This window comes from Chaetodon trifascialis, chromosome 6, assembly GCF_039877785.1.
Source record: "Chaetodon trifascialis isolate fChaTrf1 chromosome 6, fChaTrf1.hap1, whole genome shotgun sequence".
NCBI lineage: Eukaryota > Metazoa > Chordata > Actinopteri > Chaetodontiformes > Chaetodontidae > Chaetodon > Chaetodon trifascialis.
In genome coordinates, this window is record NC_092061.1 from 3,556,225 (window position 1) to 3,575,558 (window position 19,334).

Sequence of the window (19,334 nt, forward strand, 5' to 3'; positions counted from 1 at the left end):
AGCACTAGCAGCGGCTTGTTGTGCGCTCGTGTAGCGCTGTCTTTGTAACGTATGTGAGACGCACTTTTTTGAATGAAATTCGGACGTTTTGAAAAAGATTTCATGCAACAAATCTAAACATCGCATCGATGTTTCCGGCGTCTCCTTGAAAAGACAGAGTGGAGTCAACTCTGTGGATGTTTTGAGTCAGCGGACTGCTTCACATCGAGTAAAAGTGCGGTAAAAGCTAAAAGATACAACTCGCACCATGGCGGATGTTACTGCTCGTAGCCTGCAGTACGAGTACAAAGCGGTGAGTATGGTTGCGGATAAACCTATCAACACCATCACTTAAGAAAGTGGTGTGTTCGTGGCAGCGTTTAATACGCTGTTACGTTAGCAAGCTAACTAGCTGTATGTTTTTGATTCATGCTGCTTCATGTTTAGCTAGCCATGCCGCTAACTAGCTTAGCAGTTAGCCTAGCTGGAGCTTTGCAGCCTGATGTAACTGTTCCTGACTGATCTCCGTGTCTTTGTATCGGACTGTTAGAACTCAAACTTGGTGTTGCAAGCCGATCGCTCTCTGATCGACCGCACACGGAGAGATGAACCCACCGGAGAGGTACTGTCCCTGGTGGGAAAGCTGGAGGGGACCAAGATGGGTGACAAGGCTCAGAGGACCAAACCTCAAAAGCTGGAGGAAAGACGAGACAAGTCAGTACTGTCAATAACAAACTTCATTATCTGTGTTAAATCAAAGCAACATACAGATGTTTGTTTTAGTCTGTTTATGACAATTTCACCACAAATACTACAAATAGTTTGTTTTTCTACAAGCTGTCTAAGTTTGAATTTAATTTTAGTTAAAAAAAAAAATAATGCAGTCCAAAAGTAAATTGAAAAACAATTATTGACATTTGCCAGCTTGTAGCATAAACATAAATTCTAGAAATTCACAATCACATCAAACATATGAAACAATATCAAAACAATATGCAGTTTCATTTTCTTTATGATTAAGTAAAACAAACTCTGGAACTCTCTTTTATTATTAATGACAATAAATTCAATTCAATTCAATATTCCTTTATTCGTCCCTCAAGGGGAAGTTCCAAAATGAAAATTAAAAATCTGTGCTATCTTTTGGAAGACATTTGTCTCTTAAATTTTTAATTCATTTCACGTGTGATCCTTTTAATGCACTTCAGATGTGCTGTTGAGTGACACTACCCTTAACCTCATTATTTTCTCTTGTGTCTGCACAGGAGGCGAAAAAGAGACGAGGACAGACACGACATCAACAAGATGAAGGGCTTTACTCTTCTCTCTGAAGGCATTGATGAGATGGTGGGCATTGTGTACAAGCCGAAAACCAAAGAAACCAGAGAGACGTATGAAGTGTTGCTCAGCTTCATCCATGCTGCTTTGGGAGATCAGGTCAGAAAAGTTTAAAACACCTGTTTCCTTTTAATGCTTTGTTTAAAAACTTCAGTTTTTCACCCGAAGCTTTTATTGACCTGGCTAATGTCGTCTCGCAGCCACGTGATATTCTGTGTGGAGCGGCTGATGAAGTACTGGCAGTGTTGAAGAATGATAAAATGAGGGATAAGGAAAGGCGGCGCGAGGTGGAGCAGCTCCTTGGACCCGCTGATGACACACGCTACCATGTGTTGGTTAATTTGGGCAAGAAGATCACCGACTATGGAGGTGACAAGGACTTACAGAACATGGGTAAGTGAATCAGAAATAACTGTACTGTTCTTTGACATTAGCACATCATGAAATAAGTCCAGTACTTATTTAGATATTTTAAATACCGTTCCTTTACAGATGACAACATCGATGAAACGTACGGTGTGAACGTCCAGTTTGAATCTGACGAGGAGGTGAGGCCTTTTCGCTCATTCCTGAAGAACTGCAGCTCTTAATTGAACCATGATTTGTAAGTCCAAGTTCTGGTTTTAAGTACATTGTGTCACTAATTTTCCTCTCTTTTGTTGTTATTAAGGAGGGGGATGAAGACCAGTTTGGTGAGGTGCGAGATGAACACTCGGATGAAGACAGTGAAGGAGAGGAGGCAGATGTGGGCTGCACTCTTTCAGCCAATGTAAGTTTCACATCAGAGTCAGTATTTGTAGTTCAGCCAGTATGTTTACAAAGATAAATCTGTCTTTGTGGATTAATGCACACTACGCTACACTACACAAAAGGTTAATAAAGCACTCTTCGTTTAGCTTGGTGTCACAGGCGACGTGATGACGGTGAAGAAGAAAGATCTTCATCCTCGAGACATCGATGCCTTCTGGCTCCAGCGTCAGCTCAGCCGCTTCTATGACGATGCCATCGTGTCCCAAAAGAAAGCCGATGAAGTATTAGAAATCCTCAAGGTAAGTCTGACATCGTGTCTGTTGTGAGCTTTTTGTTTAGCGCTCACACACATACGTGTTTTTCAGACCAGCGCCTCCATTGTTTGTCTGTGTTCCACAGACTGCCAGCGATGACAGAGAGTGTGAGAACCAGCTGGTGCTGCTGCTGGGCTTCAACACCTTTGATTTCATCAAAATCCTCCGTCAGCACCGTCGCATGAGTGAGTCAGCGGTGTAGACAGATGTACTCTCAGATTATTGGCTCCTGTGCATCTTGAAGTTTTAAATCTCTTTCGTTCTTCTGACATACAGTTCAGTATTGTACCATGCTGGCAAGCGCTCAGAGTGAGGCAGAAAAGGAACGGATCATAGGAAAGATGGAGTCTGATCAGGAACTGTCCAAGATTCTTTACCAGCTGCAAGAGACAGAGAAGGAGGATATTATTCGGGTAAGTCCTCCTGCTTATTAAATTATGTGAGTAATAGTTTGAATCAAACTATTCTCATGTTATTCGTTGGTTGTTGTGCTCTTAGGAGGAGCGATCTCGCAGGGAGAGGGTGAGGAAGTCTCGTGTTGATGACTTGGAAGCGATGGACATTGACCATGGAGAGGTAAATAATGTACCAGTGTTCATATGTCACCTGCACATCGTACAAGCAGGTTATTTTGGTGTTTTTCACTGTAACTAAGATTACTGCTTCAGGTCAGTAGAATGGCCTCTGTGACACCGCCATAGGTACTGTATGTAAAGCTGGCATGTTCATGTTATCCATTCTTCGTACCCTCCAGTCAATGGCCCCTCGACAGTTGCTGGACCTTGATGACCTGGCCTTCACACAGGGGAGCCACTTCATGGCCAACAAGCGTTGCCAGCTGCCAGATGGCTCGTTTCGCAAACAGCGAAAAGGTTATGAGGAAGTCCACGTGCCTGCCCTCAAACCCAAGCCCTTTGCTGAGGACGAGGTGTGTTGGTTGTATGCTTCATCATGGAAAACTTTGCCTCGCTCAGCTATGCAGCAACCAATGCAAAAGTTTCATTCATAAGCAGTGTGTATGTGTGTTCGTGTCCATTCACCACACTGTTGTGTCATCAGGTGCTTGTTGCCATTGAGAAGCTGCCCAGGTACGCACAGGCTGGATTTGAAGGCTTCAAAACCCTGAACCGCATTCAGAGCAAGCTGTTCAAAACGACCATGGAGACCGATGAGAACCTGCTAGTGTGTGCGCCGACGGTAAGCTAACGTTAAAGCCCAGAGCACCGTGAGAGTTCTTCCTAAGTGTGTTTTCTCCTGTAATTGTGTCGCTCTGTGCGCACACAGGGAGCTGGTAAGACCAACGTTGCGTTGATGGCAATGCTGAGAGAAATAGGAAAGCACATAAACCTGGATGGAACCATCAATGTGGACGACTTCAAAATCATCTACATTGCACCCATGCGCTCACTGGTACAGGAGATGGTGGGAAGCTTTAGTAAGGTGAGCCCCACCTCTGTCCCTCAGAGATATGGATATATAATACTGCTCTACATGTACCAGTTTTTTTTAATTCATTTAAATCAATTTCACACTTTCTCCCAGCGCTTGGCAAGTTATGGCATCACAGTGTCTGAGCTGACAGGAGACCACCAGCTCTGTAAAGAGGAGATTAACGCCACTCAGATAATCGTGTGCACCCCCGAGAAATGGGACATCATCACCCGTAAAGGTGGAGAGCGTACCTACACCCAACTAGTGCGGCTCATTATCATTGTAAGTGCTGTGAATGTGTTGACAAAGTCATAAAACACGTCTAATTTTATTTACCAGTGATTCGACGTAAAACTCTCCTGATAACAAAATGACGTGTCGTGCAGGATGAAATCCACCTGCTCCACGACGACCGTGGACCCGTGTTGGAATCTCTGGTGGCGAGGACCATCCGCAACGTGGAGCTGACCCAGGAGGACGTGCGTCTGCTCGGCCTCAGCGCCACGCTGCCCAACTACGAGGACGTGGCCACCTGCCTGCGCGTGGATCCCGCCAAGGGACTCTTCTACTTTGACAACAGGTATGGCCGTTTGGAGAATGATAAAACACAGATGGAGCCGTTCTCGTTTGCACTTTCTGCATATTCATCTCTGATAACTGTGTCCCTTTTCTCTAGTTTCCGACCTGTGCCGCTGGAGCAGACTTACGTTGGCATCACAGAGAAGAAGGCCATCAAGCGTTTCCAGATCATGAATGAGATTGTGTATGAAAAGATAATGGAGCACGCTGGAAAGAACCAGGTGAGTTCTGTATGACTCCTCCCAAGTAACTGCGTGCACTTGTCCCACGCTTCTTCCTGAACTAACACTCATCTACAGCAATGTGGAGACAGACTCAAGAGACTCCTGACATTCACTTGTCTCCATCAGGTCCTCGTATTTGTCCACTCCAGGAAGGAGACTGGAAAGACCGCCAGAGCCATAAGAGACATGTGTTTGGAGAAGGACACGCTGGGCCTGTTCCTCAGAGAGGGTTCAGCATCCACTGAAGTGTTGAGAACTGAGGCAGAGCAGTGCAAGGTGAGCCAAACTGAAACTTCACCAACACGGTCGATGACGGAGTTCAGAATCTCGGCAGACTTACACCTGAACTTTCTTTTCTAGAACCTCGAGCTGAAGGATTTGCTTCCTTACGGCTTCGCGATCCATCACGCCGGTATGACCAGAGTGGACCGTACGCTGGTCGAGGATCTGTTCGCTGACCGACACATCCAGGTCCTGGTGTCCACAGCTACTCTGGCTTGGGGTGTCAACCTGCCGGCACACACCGTCATCATCAAAGGCACTCAGGTGTACAGCCCAGAGAAAGGCAGATGGACTGAACTTGGAGCCCTGGACATTTTACAGGTGAGGTGTGCTGGCTGGACACTAAGCTGCAGCAGAAAGCGTTTCACACCTTTTACTGACAGTAATAACTCGATGGATCCTGTCGTATTTCAGATGCTTGGTCGAGCCGGCCGTCCTCAGTACGACACCAAGGGCGAGGGAATCCTGATCACGTCCCATGGAGAGCTGCAGTACTATCTGTCCCTGCTCAACCAGCAGCTGCCCATCGAGAGCCAGATGGTGGGCAAGCTGCCTGACATGCTCAATGCCGAGATCGTACTGGGCAACGTGCAGAACGTAAAGGTCTGTGCACGTGAAGACGAAATAGATTCACAAGGTGCTTAATACTCTGTTTGTTTTGCAGTTTTTGTAATTTCATGTATTTGTTGTGTCAGGACGCTGTGAACTGGCTCGGCTACACCTACCTGTATGTCCGCCTGCTCCGTAACCCCACCCTGTACGGGGTCTCCCACGATGACCGGAGTTCAGACCCCCTGCTGGAGAGACGCAGGATGGACCTGGTGCACACAGCAGCCAATGTCCTGGACAAGAACAGCCTCATCAAATATGACAAGAGGACCGGCAGCTTCCAGGTACACACATCCATCTGTTGTCATCTCTACTTTAGCTTTTACTTTTACTAAATGATTCATTATTAAATTGACTTTTTTGCCTCTTACCCTGAAGGTTACTGACCTGGGACGCATTGCCAGTCACTTCTACATCACACACGACTCCATTCAAACTTACAACCAGCTGCTGAAGCCGACCCTGAGTGAGATCGAGCTCTTCAGAGTCTTTTCACTCTCCTCAGAGTTCAGGAACATCACTGTGAGAGAGGTACGCTTGATCTCCAGACAGCCCTGCTTGTTCAGGTATCACCCCATCAAAATGTTATTTAACATGCTGAATTTAAAAACCCTCATGTGGTCTGTAGGAGGAGAAGCTGGAGCTGCAGAAGCTGCTGGAAAGAGTTCCTATTCCTGTGAAGGAAAGCATTGAGGAGCCCAGTGCAAAGGTAGCGTTCAAAAGCAGTGATCAGCTGAGAAAAATTACACTTTCCTAGTTTTATTCATGATGAATCTCCTGGCGTGGTGTTCTTCTTCTGGTGTGCAGATTGGGTCACTTTGTCTGTTTTCAGAAAGAGCATGAACTCAAATCCATGAAATGTTCCTCCTGAACTTTGTGTCGCGTTGTTTCAGATCAACGTGCTGCTGCAGGCGTACATCTCTCAGCTCAAACTGGAAGGCTTTGCCCTCATGGCCGACATGGTGTACGTTACACAGGTAAGAAAGGAGCTTCTTTTCTTATTTTTATGGTTTTCATACATTTTTCCAACAGAATTTATTCCTTCAGCTGTAAAAGTTCTTGAGTTTGATGGTCTTAAGACAACATCAGAGAGCCTGATATGATGGAAAGACTTTCATTACGCATGTGTTAGCTTTCTGAAACCTAATGCCAAATGTCCATTTCACTGGTGTTAATGATGAAATAAATGTTTTTGAGAAAATAAAAATCCAACTTAAGTTTGTCCTTAGATTAATTTAATATTTTTTTTTCCTTTCAGAGTGCTGGAAGGTTAATGCGGGCCATATTTGAGATAGTACTGAACAGGGGCTGGGCTCAGCTGACAGACAAAACCATGAATCTCTGCAAGATGATTGACAAGAGAATGTAAGTCCGTAACTCTTCTGTCAGCAAACAGGCTGGTTGTGCTGCGTTTGTCTGCCAAGGCAGGCGGCTGATGATGTGTGTCCCTGCTGTCCACAGGTGGCAGTCCATGTCTCCGCTGCGACAGTTCAAGAAGCTGCCGGAGGAAGTGATCAAGAAGATCGAGAAGAAAAACTTCCCCTTCGAGCGTCTCTATGACCTCAACCACAATGAGATTGGTGAGTTTTCTTCCTCCACAACACGCTCGCTGAATTCCCCTGCAGTCTGGAGAGTAATTAGACATCTCGTGTTACCTTGGTCAGGTGAGCTGATCCGAATGCCAAAAATGGGGAAGACCATCCACAAATACGTCCACCAGTTCCCCAAACTGGACCTGGCTGTCCACCTGCAGCCCATCACCCGCTCTACCCTGAAAGTGGAGCTCACCATCACGCCTGACTTCCAGTGGGACGACAAGGTCAGCAGTTCGACCCTGATGTGCTTCACCTGCGTTGCTCTGTCTTCAGCCTCCTGACACACGTTCCTTTTCCCCACAGATTCATGGATCGTCGGAGGCTTTCTGGATCCTGGTTGAGGATGTGGACAGTGAGGTCATCCTCCACCACGAGTACTTCCTGCTCAAAGCCAAGTACGCCCAGGACGAACACCTGGTGACCTTCTTTGTGCCGGTGTTCGAGCCTCTGCCCCCGCAGTACTTCATCCGTGTGGTCTCCGACCGCTGGCTCTGTGAGTAACGACTGAAACGTGACATCACGTGACTTTAATGTAAACTTTTTAACTAACACTTTCATTCTTTCTGTTCCTTTTCAGCCTGTGAGACTCAGCTGCCAGTGTCCTTCCGCCACCTGATCCTACCGGAGAAGTACCCCCCACCCACCGAGCTGCTGGACCTGCAGCCGCTGCCCGTCACTGCTCTCAGGAACTCTGCCTTTGAGGCTCTCTACCAGAACAAGTTCCCCTTCTTCAACCCCATTCAGACACAAGGTACAGAACGAGACGAAGCACAGTCTGCTGCTCTGCAGTTCCTCTCCAGCATCATTGACTCAGAAGAAAACGTTTTTCTGACTTCGTCGTGCTGTTTCTGTCCCTCCAGTGTTCAACGCTGTGTACAACAGTGATGATAATGTGTTTGTGGGGGCTCCCACCGGCAGTGGAAAGACCATCTGTGCTGAGTTTGCTATTCTGAGGATGCTGCTGCACAATGCAGAAGGTCGCTGTGTCTACATCACCCCGATGGAAGCGCTGGCCGAACAGGTGTGAAGTCCTTTACAAGCTGGATTTTTGCTTTTATCAAAACATTCTGCAGCAGCGGTGCTCACTTTCCCAGCATAACATAACGAATCATTGTGTTCATCTTTGGCTCTCAGGTGTTTGTCGACTGGCACCAGAAGTTCCAGGACATCCTGAACAAGAAGGTGGTGCTGCTGACGGGAGAAACTAGCACAGATCTGAAGCTCTTGGGAAAAGGTGACATTATCGTCAGTACCCCCGACAAATGGGACATCCTGTCCCGCCGCTGGAAGCAGAGGAAGAACGTCCAGAACGTCAGCCTTTTCGTCGTGGATGAGGCACATCTGATTGGAGGAGAAAATGGAGTAAGAACACAACACCAGCTTTGCGCAGCATCTCAGCAGTTTCATGCCGTACACATCAGGTGTGTGCTGCTCTTGTCATTTTTAGACTCTGCATCATGTTCATGCCACTTGTTTCCCTTCATTAGCCCGTGTTGGAGGTCATCTGCTCCAGGATGAGGTACATCTCCTCTCAGATCGAGCGTCCTATCCGCATCGTGGCCCTCAGCTCCTCTTTGTCTAACGCTAAAGACGTGGCCCACTGGCTGGGCTGCAGCACCACGGCCACGTTCAACTTCCACCCCAACGTCCGGCCTGTGCCTCTGGAGCTGCACATCCAGGTCTGTGAGCAGTGTGGGACCGTAGACTGTGTGAACACCCATAATGCCTTGATATGCCTTTAAATGAGTGAGGTTTATGACAAGTCACACCTGTACGGTTGTCATGAAAAGTGAAATTAGCTGTAGAGAGCAAAACCATTTTTTGTGTCAGGCTGTAAACATGTTTCTGGGGTGAAGTTGGGCATCCTGATTCGCTCCTCTGGTCTGTTTAGGGCTTCAATGTGAGTCACACTCAGACTCGGCTGCTGTCCATGGCTAAGCCCGTGTATCACGCCATCATGAAGCACTCCCCCTCCAAGCCGGCCGTGGTGTTCGTGCCGTCCCGCAGACAGACTCGCCTCACAGCCATCGACATCCTCACGTTCTGTGCTGCGGATGTGGTCCCTCAGAGGTCAGTCACCACAGTGAGGTCACGCCTGTCGATGAGGAGTAGACTGTGATGGTGCTGACGCTGCCGCTGTGGATGCAGGCTAAATGTTTGTCTCTCTGTAGGTTCTTGCACTGCACTGAGAAAGACCTTGCTCCTTTCCTGGACAAAATAAATGACTCAACCCTGAAAGAGACTCTGGCCAACGGCGTGGGCTACCTGCACGAGGGTCTGTCTGCAACCGAACGCAAAATAGTGGAGCAGCTCTTCAACTCGGGTATGACTCACTCCGCTCTGCTCTCCCAGCATGCTGTGCGCAGGTTCAGGCTAAATATTTATTTTCGGCGTCTGTGGTTCTTCTCCCCTGACAGGTGCTGTTCAGGTGGTGGTGTCCTCTCGCTCGCTCTGCTGGGGCATCAACATCTCCGCACACCTCGTCATCGTCATGGACACCCAGTACTACAACGGCAAAATCCATGCGTAAGGCTGCCGTTTGTTTGAAGCTCATTAAGGTTTGTGCTGTAAATAAAGTGTATTGCTTTAACAACATTATCCTGTTCTCCCTCCTTCCCTCAGATATGTGGACTATCCCATATATGACGTCCTGCAGATGGTGGGCAAGGCAAACAGACCCATGCTAGATGATGAAGGACGCTGTGTCATCATGTGTCAGGGCTCCAAGAAGGTAGAAAGACGTCCCTTGTGTCTGCCTTGTTCAGTTTTGAAGACGGTGACTTTGGTTAAAGCAGCTGGTAAGAACAAGCCAAATGGTTTCCTTTTCTTCTCTTTAGGACTTCTTCAAGAAGTTCCTGTACGAGCCGCTGCCAGTCGAGTCCCACTTGGACCACTGCCTCCACGACCACTTCAACGCTGAGATTGTCACCAAGACTGTGGAGAACAAGCAGGACGCCGTGGACTACCTGACGTGGACATTCCTCTACCGCCGGATGACCCAGAACCCAAACTACTACAACCTGCAAGGTGAGGCTCATCCTGTCTGCACTTTTAAAAGAGAGAATAAATATGGTTTTACTTCTAGATGTAAAGCTGTGTGTTCACCTGTCCAGGCATGTCCCATCGTCACCTGTCGGACCACCTGTCTGAGCTGGTGGAACACACGTTACATGACCTGGAGCAGTCCAAGTGCATCAGCATAGAGGACGAGATGGACGTAGCGCCGCTCAATCTGGGCATGATCGCTGCCTACTACTACATCAACTACACCACCATCGGTTTGTGCCAGTGCAGCTGTCCTGTCGTCACTGCCTGTCAGATCCTCTGTGTTTGGAAAAAACGTGACTTTGTGTCCGCTTGTGTTTGGCAGAGCTGTTCAGCATGTCCCTGAATGCTAAGACAAAGATCCGTGGGCTGATAGAGATCATCTCCAATGCTGCCGAGTACAAGAACATTCCTATCAGACATCACGAGGACGCACTTCTCCGACAGGTAGACGCTGAACTCCAGCGGAACCATTAACTCTTCTCTGCCGAGGCGTTGAAACTGACCCCTTTTTGGACGACTTATTTCTGTTTCAGCTGGCTCAGAAAGTCCCCCATAAACTGAACAACCCTAAATTCAACGACCCCCACGTGAAGACCAACCTGTTGCTGCAAGCCCACCTGTCCAGGATGCAGCTGAGTGCTGAGCTGCAGTCGGACACGGAGGAGATCCTGAGCAAGGTGCACATTCGTGGCGCTCAGTCCTGAGTGGGAACGAGCTGCTGGGTGTCTCATTCTAACCCGTGTGTTGTGTTTGCAGGCGGTCCGTCTGATCCAGGCCTGCGTTGATGTGCTGTCCAGTAACGGCTGGCTGAGTCCTGCACTGGCAGCTATGGAGCTGGCTCAGATGGTCACCCAGGCCATGTGGTCCAAGGACTCGTACCTCAAACAGCTGCCCTTCTTCACCTCGGAGCACATCAAGCGCTGCACAGACAAGGTACACCAGCGTTTTGTTGTTCTGCTAAGCTCACTTCACAACATCCAACTGTTGCGTCAATGCAAGTGTGCACGGATCATCTTATCCCCACTACCTTCATCAGGGCGTGGAGAGTATCTTTGACATCATGGAGATGGAGGATGAAGACAGAACCGCGCTGCTGCAGCTCTCAGATGGCCAGATGGCCGACGTGGCTCGCTTCTGTAACCGCTACCCCAACATCGAGCTGTCGTACGAAGTGGCAGAAAAGGAGAACATCAAGAGGTACGCGTGGGTTCTGTTTGTGGTCGACGTCGTCACAGGTCAGGAAATTCAGACCAGACCCCACGTAGAATCTGTCAGGACACATGGACCCTGTGGCTAATCCACACGTTGTTTCACCTTAAAAGTCAGCTGACTGTCATGGTGACAGACGACAAACGCGATTCTTTTGAACTGTAACAACTGCTCGTTCGTTGTCACGATGGCTAACGTTAGCATCGCTGACATCATCATCTGTGCTCTCTAACACAAGTCTGTTGTGGCTCTTTAAGGATTCAAGTTACAATAAACACAAGCACACCTTTTATCATGATAAGCAATGTGGACCTGGACCTGGCCCCGTCCAGGTTTGGGTCTCAGATCCTGATACATGAAGACTTCTAGTTTGCAGTAAAGACCAGTGCTGTAGAGGATGAAATACAGATGTTAAACAGCTGCTTAACAAGGATAACGATGCTTTTTTTAATAATAATTTTCACCCTGCGTGGTTCTTTTTGCCGAATGTTGATGTGTGTCTCCGTGTTTGGTCGCAGTGGCAGTCCAGTTCTGGTTCAGGTTCAGCTGGAGAGAGAGGAAGAGGTGACCGGGCCCGTCATCGCGCCTCTCTTCCCTCAGGTAAATAACCTTTTTTATGCATTTCCCAGAGTTTCGCTGACAAGTTTGAACATGTAATGAACATTTTTCATTGCTGCAGAAACGTGAGGAGGGCTGGTGGGTCGTGATCGGAGACCCCAAGTCGAACAGCCTCATCTCCATCAAGAGGCTGACTCTTCAGCAGAAAGCAAAGGTCAGTCAAAGGTCAAAGGTCGCTCTCTGCACGTCATGCGTAAACGCTCTTTAAACCAAGAGGTCTCATGTTCTTTGTCCCGTTGCGCCCCCCCCCCCCCCCCCCCCAGGTCAAGCTGGACTTTGTTGCACCAACAGTGGGCGTCCATAACTACACCCTGTACTTCATGAGTGACGCGTACATGGGCTGTGACCAGGAGTACAAGTTCAGCGTCGATGTGAAGGAGGCCGACAGCGAAGGAGACAGCGACTCAGACTGATCAGTGGAGTGTTTCACTCCTGCGTTGTGTTTTATAGGACGGATCAGTTTGTTTTTTCTTTTTTTACTGTAGATATGTTCAACCTGATTCACGTCCCTTCACTTTGTCTACATGTCATCATCATCTCTACCCCTGTGAGAGGAACAGTCATAACAATCAGTACAGTTTAAATCCCGAGTGATGAATTCTTGTGTACAGGATCAGTTAACAGTCAGTGTAATCAGGCTCATTGTTAGAATGAACCACTGAAGCCTCAATCTGGGACGTAAAACTCTGTCTTTACTGATCTACTGTCAGTTTTCAGGCATGAATTTAACTTGATAAACAATTTAAGATAAAAAAAGACATTTATTAAGATGCTCTTATTCCAGATTGGGTCCTTAAATACTTCAGAAAACTGTCCAGTTATATTTTGGACTTGTGAAATCTACTTCTCACACTGTTCTAAATGTTTTTAGTATGATGTGCTGTCTGGAATATTTTTTGCAATAAAGAGAAGCCACACGATTCTTTATAAATTATTTTTAGATTTATTTATAGAAACGTGAAATTGAGCTGTTATACAGAAATACATGGACTCAAAGGAGAAGATGTGCTGAAGCATGTTCAGTTTACAGAAGTGAAGGAGGACGGGCGACGTGTGCTGACGTCAAGCTGAATGAATGCTGCCTGTGGTGACCACAGTTCCCAGTGTGAGCTGCAGTGAGGGATCGGCGCCGTCGGCCCTCGTTCAGTCTTCCTCTTGGAATCTCCAGATGCTGATCTCGCCGTCGTCGCTGCAGGAGGCCAGGAGTCCCGCCTCCTTCGGGTTCCAGGCCACGCAGTTGACGTCCTGGCTGTGAGCTTTGGCCACCTGAGCCGCCAGCGAGAACACAGGCTGGTCTGGATCCGCCGCCTCGTCCTCCTTAAAGACACGCACCGCGTCGTCACCGCAGGCGGTCGCCAGGGCGCCGGTCAGCCGACACCTGAGCGGAGACAAATGTCCTCAGATTTAACAAGATGGTGCACGCATGGTGTGGCTGAGCCCGCTGCTGACGAGAGACGTGATTTTACGTACAGTCTGAGTGAATTAAGCCCCTTATCAACATTCAGGAAGAGTGTGTGTGTTTACCCTCCAATGCCACATTTTCCTTGAGTTTAACCAAATTCTGCCTATTTCTAAGTGCTTCCTCAGGCAGCTGGACTTGTTTGTGGTTCTAGAAGACGTTCGGCCTCTTCACTTCTGACTGACTGATGGGGAGTCTCAGGCATTTGTCCTCTTGCAGGATCATAACTCCACCCAGACTTGTGCGAGTCGCCCTCCCCACCCACCCACTCTCACCCATCAACACCTATTGTGCAAGCCACACCTCGACTCAGGTGACTCGAACGACTCGCATGAGTCTGGGTGGAGTTATGATCCTGCAAGAGGACAAATGCCTGAGACACCCACCAGTCAGTCAGAAGTGAAGAGGCCGAACGTCTTCTAGAACCACCAACAAGTCCAGCTGCCTGAGGAAGCACTTAGAAGTACCGTGACCTGGATGAATGAGAATCTCCACAGACAAATCCTGCCGACAGTATCTATTAATAACATATAGAGATATATATAGATATAGTTATCCATGATGTGGAGATGTTACAAGACTTCAGTGGAGACGGGTCTTACCAGGCGACGTCGTACACCGTCCGTCCGTGGTATCCAGACAGAGTGCAAACACACTTCCACGACAAGTCTGTTAAACAAGCAGAGCAGAAAGGTTTGAGAAAACAGTCCTGCAGCATCTGTCCACCAACCACACTACTACACCTTTTTTTGTGTGTTTTGACAGAAATGTGCGTTAGGTTTGGATACACTTCATCTATTTCATGACAAACAGACAAACTGAACGGCAAAACGTCTGTTTAAAGTCTTTTTTTAGTCGCTAAAAATAAGACGAGGTTGACAGAAATATCAACTGCAGCAGCTCTTTCACTGCTCCCATGTTGTTTGAATCAATTCAAGTATGAGACTGATATTAAATGAGGTCTCTGATGGTCCACAGCTTCTCTACTCCTCAGCCTTAAAGATCAAACTCATCTTAACCTGCTGAAAAACTTCTTCCATTTTCGTCAATTAATAAACACGTGAAACAACATTTCGTTAATGAGACGTTTCCTGACGTGTGACTGATGCCGTCAGCTCACCCTGTCCACCTTCATTTGGATACTCCTTCCAGATCTTGACGGTGCGGTCGTCGCTGCAGGAGGCCAGCCTCCGTCCAGCCGCATCAAAAGACAAAGCCCACACTGTGGACGTGTGTCCCGTCAGCGTGGCCCGGCACTCCCAGTCATCGTCCTCTTCCTTGTAAATGCAGATGTTGTTGTCGTAGCTTGCTGAAGCCAGGAGCTGAACGAACACGTGGTGAAAACGCAGTACGGTAAACGTCACAACAAACTGAGAAATGATGTCAGTGCGCAGAGCGGAGTGAGAGCTACCTCCTGGGTCGGGTGCCACACAACGTGCTTGACATCTTGTGTGTGAGAGTTTACGACGGTCACGCACTCATACTCGTCCTCTTCATCCACTGTGAAACACAAACAGATCGTTTCCACAGACACACAGAGAGGCATCAGATTCACGCTGCACATCTGAGCTTTGACACAAACCTTCCCAGACCCACACGCTCTTGTCTCGGCTACATGTTGCCAGCAGATTCCCCGAAGGCGCCCACGCCACGCATTTCACCTCGTTCTCATGTCCTTCCAACACAGTCAGACTCTGGAAGACAAGGTGAAACTCTCAGTATGATCCAAAAAAAATGGCAGCATATTAAAAGTGAAGATTAAACATCTCACCTCAAAGTCATCATTCTTCTTTTTCCAGATGCACGTGGTCGCATCAAAGCTGGCCGAGGCCAAATAATTCCCACAGGGAGACCACGCCACTTTCCTCACAGTGCGCTGGTGTCCATCCTGGAGCACGGTCTTACAGATCCAAGAGTCACCTGAAGGAGAGCAGGAAGGACGTCAGCCATCAGACACTTCAAAATCAGCGAGCGTCACTGCGTTATGACCGGATGGATTACAGGACCTGTGCGTCAGTGTAATGAAGCTCCTTACATTTTAAAGCTTCTAATAAAAAAAATTAATAAAAAAAATTCCCCAAAACTAACTGTCATGATAAATAATTACATACCACGATAGAACATTTTATCCATATGTCACAGGTCACCTGTACTAACGTCAATTAGTTTCTGACACAAAATCTAAGATGTGTTTCGATTATAATCCCCCTGTATAATAACATAATCCCTCTGAAATTACTCCTGTCTTATTTTACTCGTAATCATATTTCAATTTCTCACAAACCAGATATTATAGATGGGAAAGTGGAAGCGTTTTCACTACTTTGAGTAAAAATGGAGTACAGAATAAACTCAAGTGAAGAATAAACTGAAGCGGCGACATGAACGTTACATCCTGGGTTGTGAGGAGTGATGCGTTCCAGTACATCCAGTGAAATTCAGATTTCCTTGTTTCTAAAGACTATTCAGTATGACATTGTTATTTCACCATTTTCTTAATCTGTAAGTATCGGCTCAGTTTCTTGTACACCAGCTGTCATTCGGTCTATTTAGTTGACAGCCCACCTTCTCGTCCCCATATCCGGATGGCCTTGTCGCCCCCGCATGAGGCCAGCAGCGTCCCGGACGGGCTCCAGCTGACGAACCAGCACCGGGAGTCCGGGTGTGCGCTCAGCCTCTGAACCAGGGACAGAGTCTCCTTCATATCTGAGCTGGTAAAATGCTGAAGACTGTGAGCTGCCGCCAGTCCCGGATATGTCAGTTAACGTTACCGCCGACGGTTAACTGACGCGAGATGAATCAGTAAACAAACACCACGATGCACCGAAACAACCTGCACAAACAAGCAGTGATGCTGCCCTAACCTACCGAAATATTTCAGTCAGAACAGGATTTAGAGAAAATTGACGTATTTACGCAAAAGTACAAAAGTTCACAAACACAACCATGTCGGAAATGTCGCCATCTTGGTCCATCAGGTGTTTTGCGCGATGCATTCTGGGGGGCTTCTTTTTCTTTTTTCTCTCTTTTTTTAGTAATGGTAAATATATTCCCTGATAACAGTTTAAATGTGACTTAATCAAATGAAACATACAGCCGCTGTGTAATGCTATCACATGATATTGTTAATATTATATCAAAACTATTATTTCTTTGGAGGAGTCACCACTAGGTGGGAGCACTAATCGCAACTCCCGCTTAGACTGCAACCTAGATGCCACGAAGAAGAATGTTATTAACACGGAAGTCGACAATTTACAGGAAGCCAGCGTAAGCTTCCTTTTGTTTTGATTTGTCTTTGTTTTTCTGTACCAAATTGGTGCTTATTTTTCATCAGGGTAGGTGGCTATATTAGTTAATAGGTTATAGTTTATATGATTTGTTTGAATTAATTTATTTTAATGACAGTTGGTGACACTTGTCGTCAGCTGTGAGCTAGCTTCAAACGGTAACAACAGAGCTAGCAGGCCCGAAGGCCATCTGTCCATTGTCTACCCGTCAGTCAGATACTTTTCCTGTTTCCATCAAGTAGCTAGTTTTAAGGTCAAACGTCGTTTGGAAACATTATATGTCAGAGTAATCAAAGCTACAGGACCGCTGTCATCCGCTCATCGCCCCGGGGTAACGTTAGCTGTGCTGGCTAACAGTACTTACTTTGGACAGTCAGTTGGCTGACCTTAATAACGGATCGTGTAGTGCAGTCGGGGGAAAGGGAAACAAACTCAACAGACGATAAAGAGATTGGATGACCATGTATGCCCCACCGGGTTCTACTGTTCCTGGAGGTCGGAGGAGGAGAGGGGGCACCTCCCTGCCCAAACAGCCGGAGCGGAGCCTGGTGTCGGCCCTGCCCGGAGCTCTGTCCATCACAGCGCTGTGCACGGCTCTGGCGGAACCGGCCTGGCTCCGGGTTCATGGAGGCACCTGTCCGAGACAAGAGCTGGGGGTGGCAGATGTCCTGGGCTACATTGACCCCAAGCTTCTTGACGGTGAGGACCAGCACAAGGCCATTATGCCCTACAGCAGAGATGTGTGGCAGCTCACCTGTAATGCTTTGTGATGTCTCTGTGTTCTCCAGATTACTGTGTCAACCCACAGACCATCTTGCTGCTGAGGGTGATCGCCGCCTTCTGTTTCCTGGGCATCCTGTGCAGTCTGACTGCTTTCCTTCTGGATGTGTTTGGCCCCAAGCACCCAGCACTAAAGATCACACGCAGATATGCATTTGCACATATTCTCACAGGTAATTTTAATCTGTCACGCAGGAGTTCTTTTCATTCTAAAGAATAAAAATTGGGTGCTCAGTCGTTTTTTCTTGTCTCATCAGTGTTGCAGTGTGCCACCGTCATTGGCTTCTGCTACTGGGCCTCAGAGCTCATCCTGTCTCTGCAGCAGCAGCACAAAAAGTACCACGGCTCCCTCATATACGTCACTTTCGCCATCAGCTTCTACCTGGTGGCAGGAGCCGGCGGGGCCTCTATCCTCGCCACGGCTGCGAATCTCCTGCGCCACTACCCCACCGAGGAGGAGGAGCAGGCTTTAGAGCTGCTCTCGGAGATGGAGGACAGCAGTGAAACGTTTCCTGCTGATTATGACATTGCCAATCAGTTTCAGCCACCGCCTGCCTACACGCCCTAACGCCGCCTGACTGGCCTTGCTAACACCTGCTTCTCTCTCAGCACGGCTATTGGCTTGATGAGCAGACCCCACTCTTTATCAAATGGATATCTTCGCAAATACTCTCCATAATGAACACAGTGTGCACAGTTAGTGCACAAACCTTTACTGACAGTGCTTGGGTGCATGAAAGCTTTCTTAGGTGGTGGCAGAAATTTAGGAGATGATTCTTACTTTCACCACTGAAGTTGTTAGTGGTTTGCATGTAAATGGCTTTTAGGATTTGGTTCTTACATGTGAAGCAAACTAAACTGCAAGGAGGGCTCAACGTGGCTCATCACAGGTAATTGATGAGACAGCCGCAGCCTGATCAGTGCCAATGTTGAAGCTGGGCTGTGGGCACATTGTCAGCGGTTGCGTTGCTCTTGGTTGGACGTGGATGAAGCTTTGTTCAGCATCATTTTGATGTCATTTTTGATAAGCTTTCCATGTGTATGATTTTGTTTTACCCATGCATCAAGAGTGCAGACATACACTGAGAAGTTTTAGACATTTCTTTTATATGAAACATCAAATGGACCTTATTATTTATTGTTTGGCTGTCTGTGCTGTGTCTTTCTTTCTTTTGCTTTGTAGACATCTCTCACTGGTTTAGTCTTATTTAATCACATTTGTACTTGAAATAACAAGAAAATTGAAAAATGTGAGGCCGGTCTTTGTGGTGTTTTAAAAGGATTGTGTTGTGTGTTGAGAGCTAGCAGCCGCGGAGAAACTGAGAAAAACGTCTTTTCGTTTCACAAGCTGACACTTCGTGACGGGAACCTCGCCACACCAGCCGGTCGTGTCATGTTTCTCGTGTTTGATTTAAAAAAGAAACCTTGTTTATACTTTGTGATTTCCATTCGTGACAGTTTGAGTATGTGTTTTCTATGCATGAGTTCTGTCGTATGCAGATTTTAAGCCCTCAGGCTGAATCTTAGGGAGCGTTTCACGTAAGAGTCCAGCCGAGGCTTAAAACTGTGATTGATGTGGTGACTCTAGTTGATTGTGTATTGTTCTGTTACTTCATTTCTGCATTTTGTTCCTCAAATTGTCGCTATACTTTCACCACCAGTATGTAAATATTGATTGTTTATACATAAAAAAAGTGGTCATAATAAAATAAATGCCATATTTTGCCTCCTGTGTGTCATCTGTAACTTGATCTGGAGTTCTTTGCTAAATACAAGTGTTTTCCACCTAATTGGATATAGGAAGGAGCTGCAGTTCCGATTTAACGCTA

The 19,334-nt window shown here is 47.3% G+C and overlaps 3 protein-coding genes across 3 annotated transcripts; 2 read left to right on the top strand and 1 right to left on the bottom strand.

The window, feature by feature from the left end:
* snrnp200 (small nuclear ribonucleoprotein 200 (U5)) lies at positions 1–12,908 on the top strand. The gene is made up of 44 exons (XM_070963670.1): positions 1–292; positions 530–693; positions 1,245–1,416; positions 1,518–1,710; positions 1,810–1,865; positions 1,988–2,086; positions 2,214–2,366; positions 2,467–2,566; positions 2,658–2,794; positions 2,880–2,957; positions 3,136–3,309; positions 3,441–3,578; positions 3,666–3,821; positions 3,924–4,094; positions 4,199–4,392; positions 4,489–4,612; positions 4,742–4,891; positions 4,976–5,218; positions 5,312–5,500; positions 5,593–5,790; positions 5,885–6,037; positions 6,135–6,215; positions 6,400–6,483; positions 6,765–6,871; positions 6,968–7,086; positions 7,171–7,325; positions 7,405–7,594; positions 7,679–7,852; positions 7,962–8,122; positions 8,236–8,463; positions 8,589–8,780; positions 8,993–9,171; positions 9,273–9,424; positions 9,519–9,627; positions 9,724–9,832; positions 9,939–10,128; positions 10,215–10,379; positions 10,472–10,593; positions 10,683–10,826; positions 10,906–11,082; positions 11,186–11,346; positions 11,877–11,958; positions 12,038–12,130; positions 12,240–12,908. The coding sequence occupies exons 1-44, from the start codon at positions 248–250 to the stop codon at positions 12,387–12,389; spliced, it is 6,411 nt and encodes a 2,136-aa protein (XP_070819771.1). The 5' UTR covers positions 1–247; the 3' UTR covers positions 12,390–12,908.
* On the bottom strand, positions 12,903–16,427 carry ciao1 (cytosolic iron-sulfur assembly component 1). Its single transcript, XM_070963671.1, has 7 exons — positions 16,001–16,427; positions 15,207–15,355; positions 15,018–15,129; positions 14,847–14,935; positions 14,556–14,757; positions 14,038–14,104; positions 12,903–13,354 (listed from the first exon to the last, which is right to left on the bottom strand). Exons 1-7 carry the CDS (start codon positions 16,137–16,139, stop codon positions 13,120–13,122), a joined length of 993 nt encoding a protein of 330 aa, XP_070819772.1. The 5' UTR covers positions 16,140–16,427; the 3' UTR covers positions 12,903–13,119.
* tmem127 (transmembrane protein 127) lies at positions 16,020–19,225 on the top strand. The gene is made up of 3 exons (XM_070963672.1): positions 16,020–17,424; positions 17,514–17,678; positions 17,763–19,225. The coding sequence occupies exons 1-3, from the start codon at positions 17,181–17,183 to the stop codon at positions 18,071–18,073; spliced, it is 720 nt and encodes a 239-aa protein (XP_070819773.1). The 5' UTR covers positions 16,020–17,180; the 3' UTR covers positions 18,074–19,225.
* The last annotated feature ends 109 nt before the right edge of the window (positions 19,226–19,334 follow it).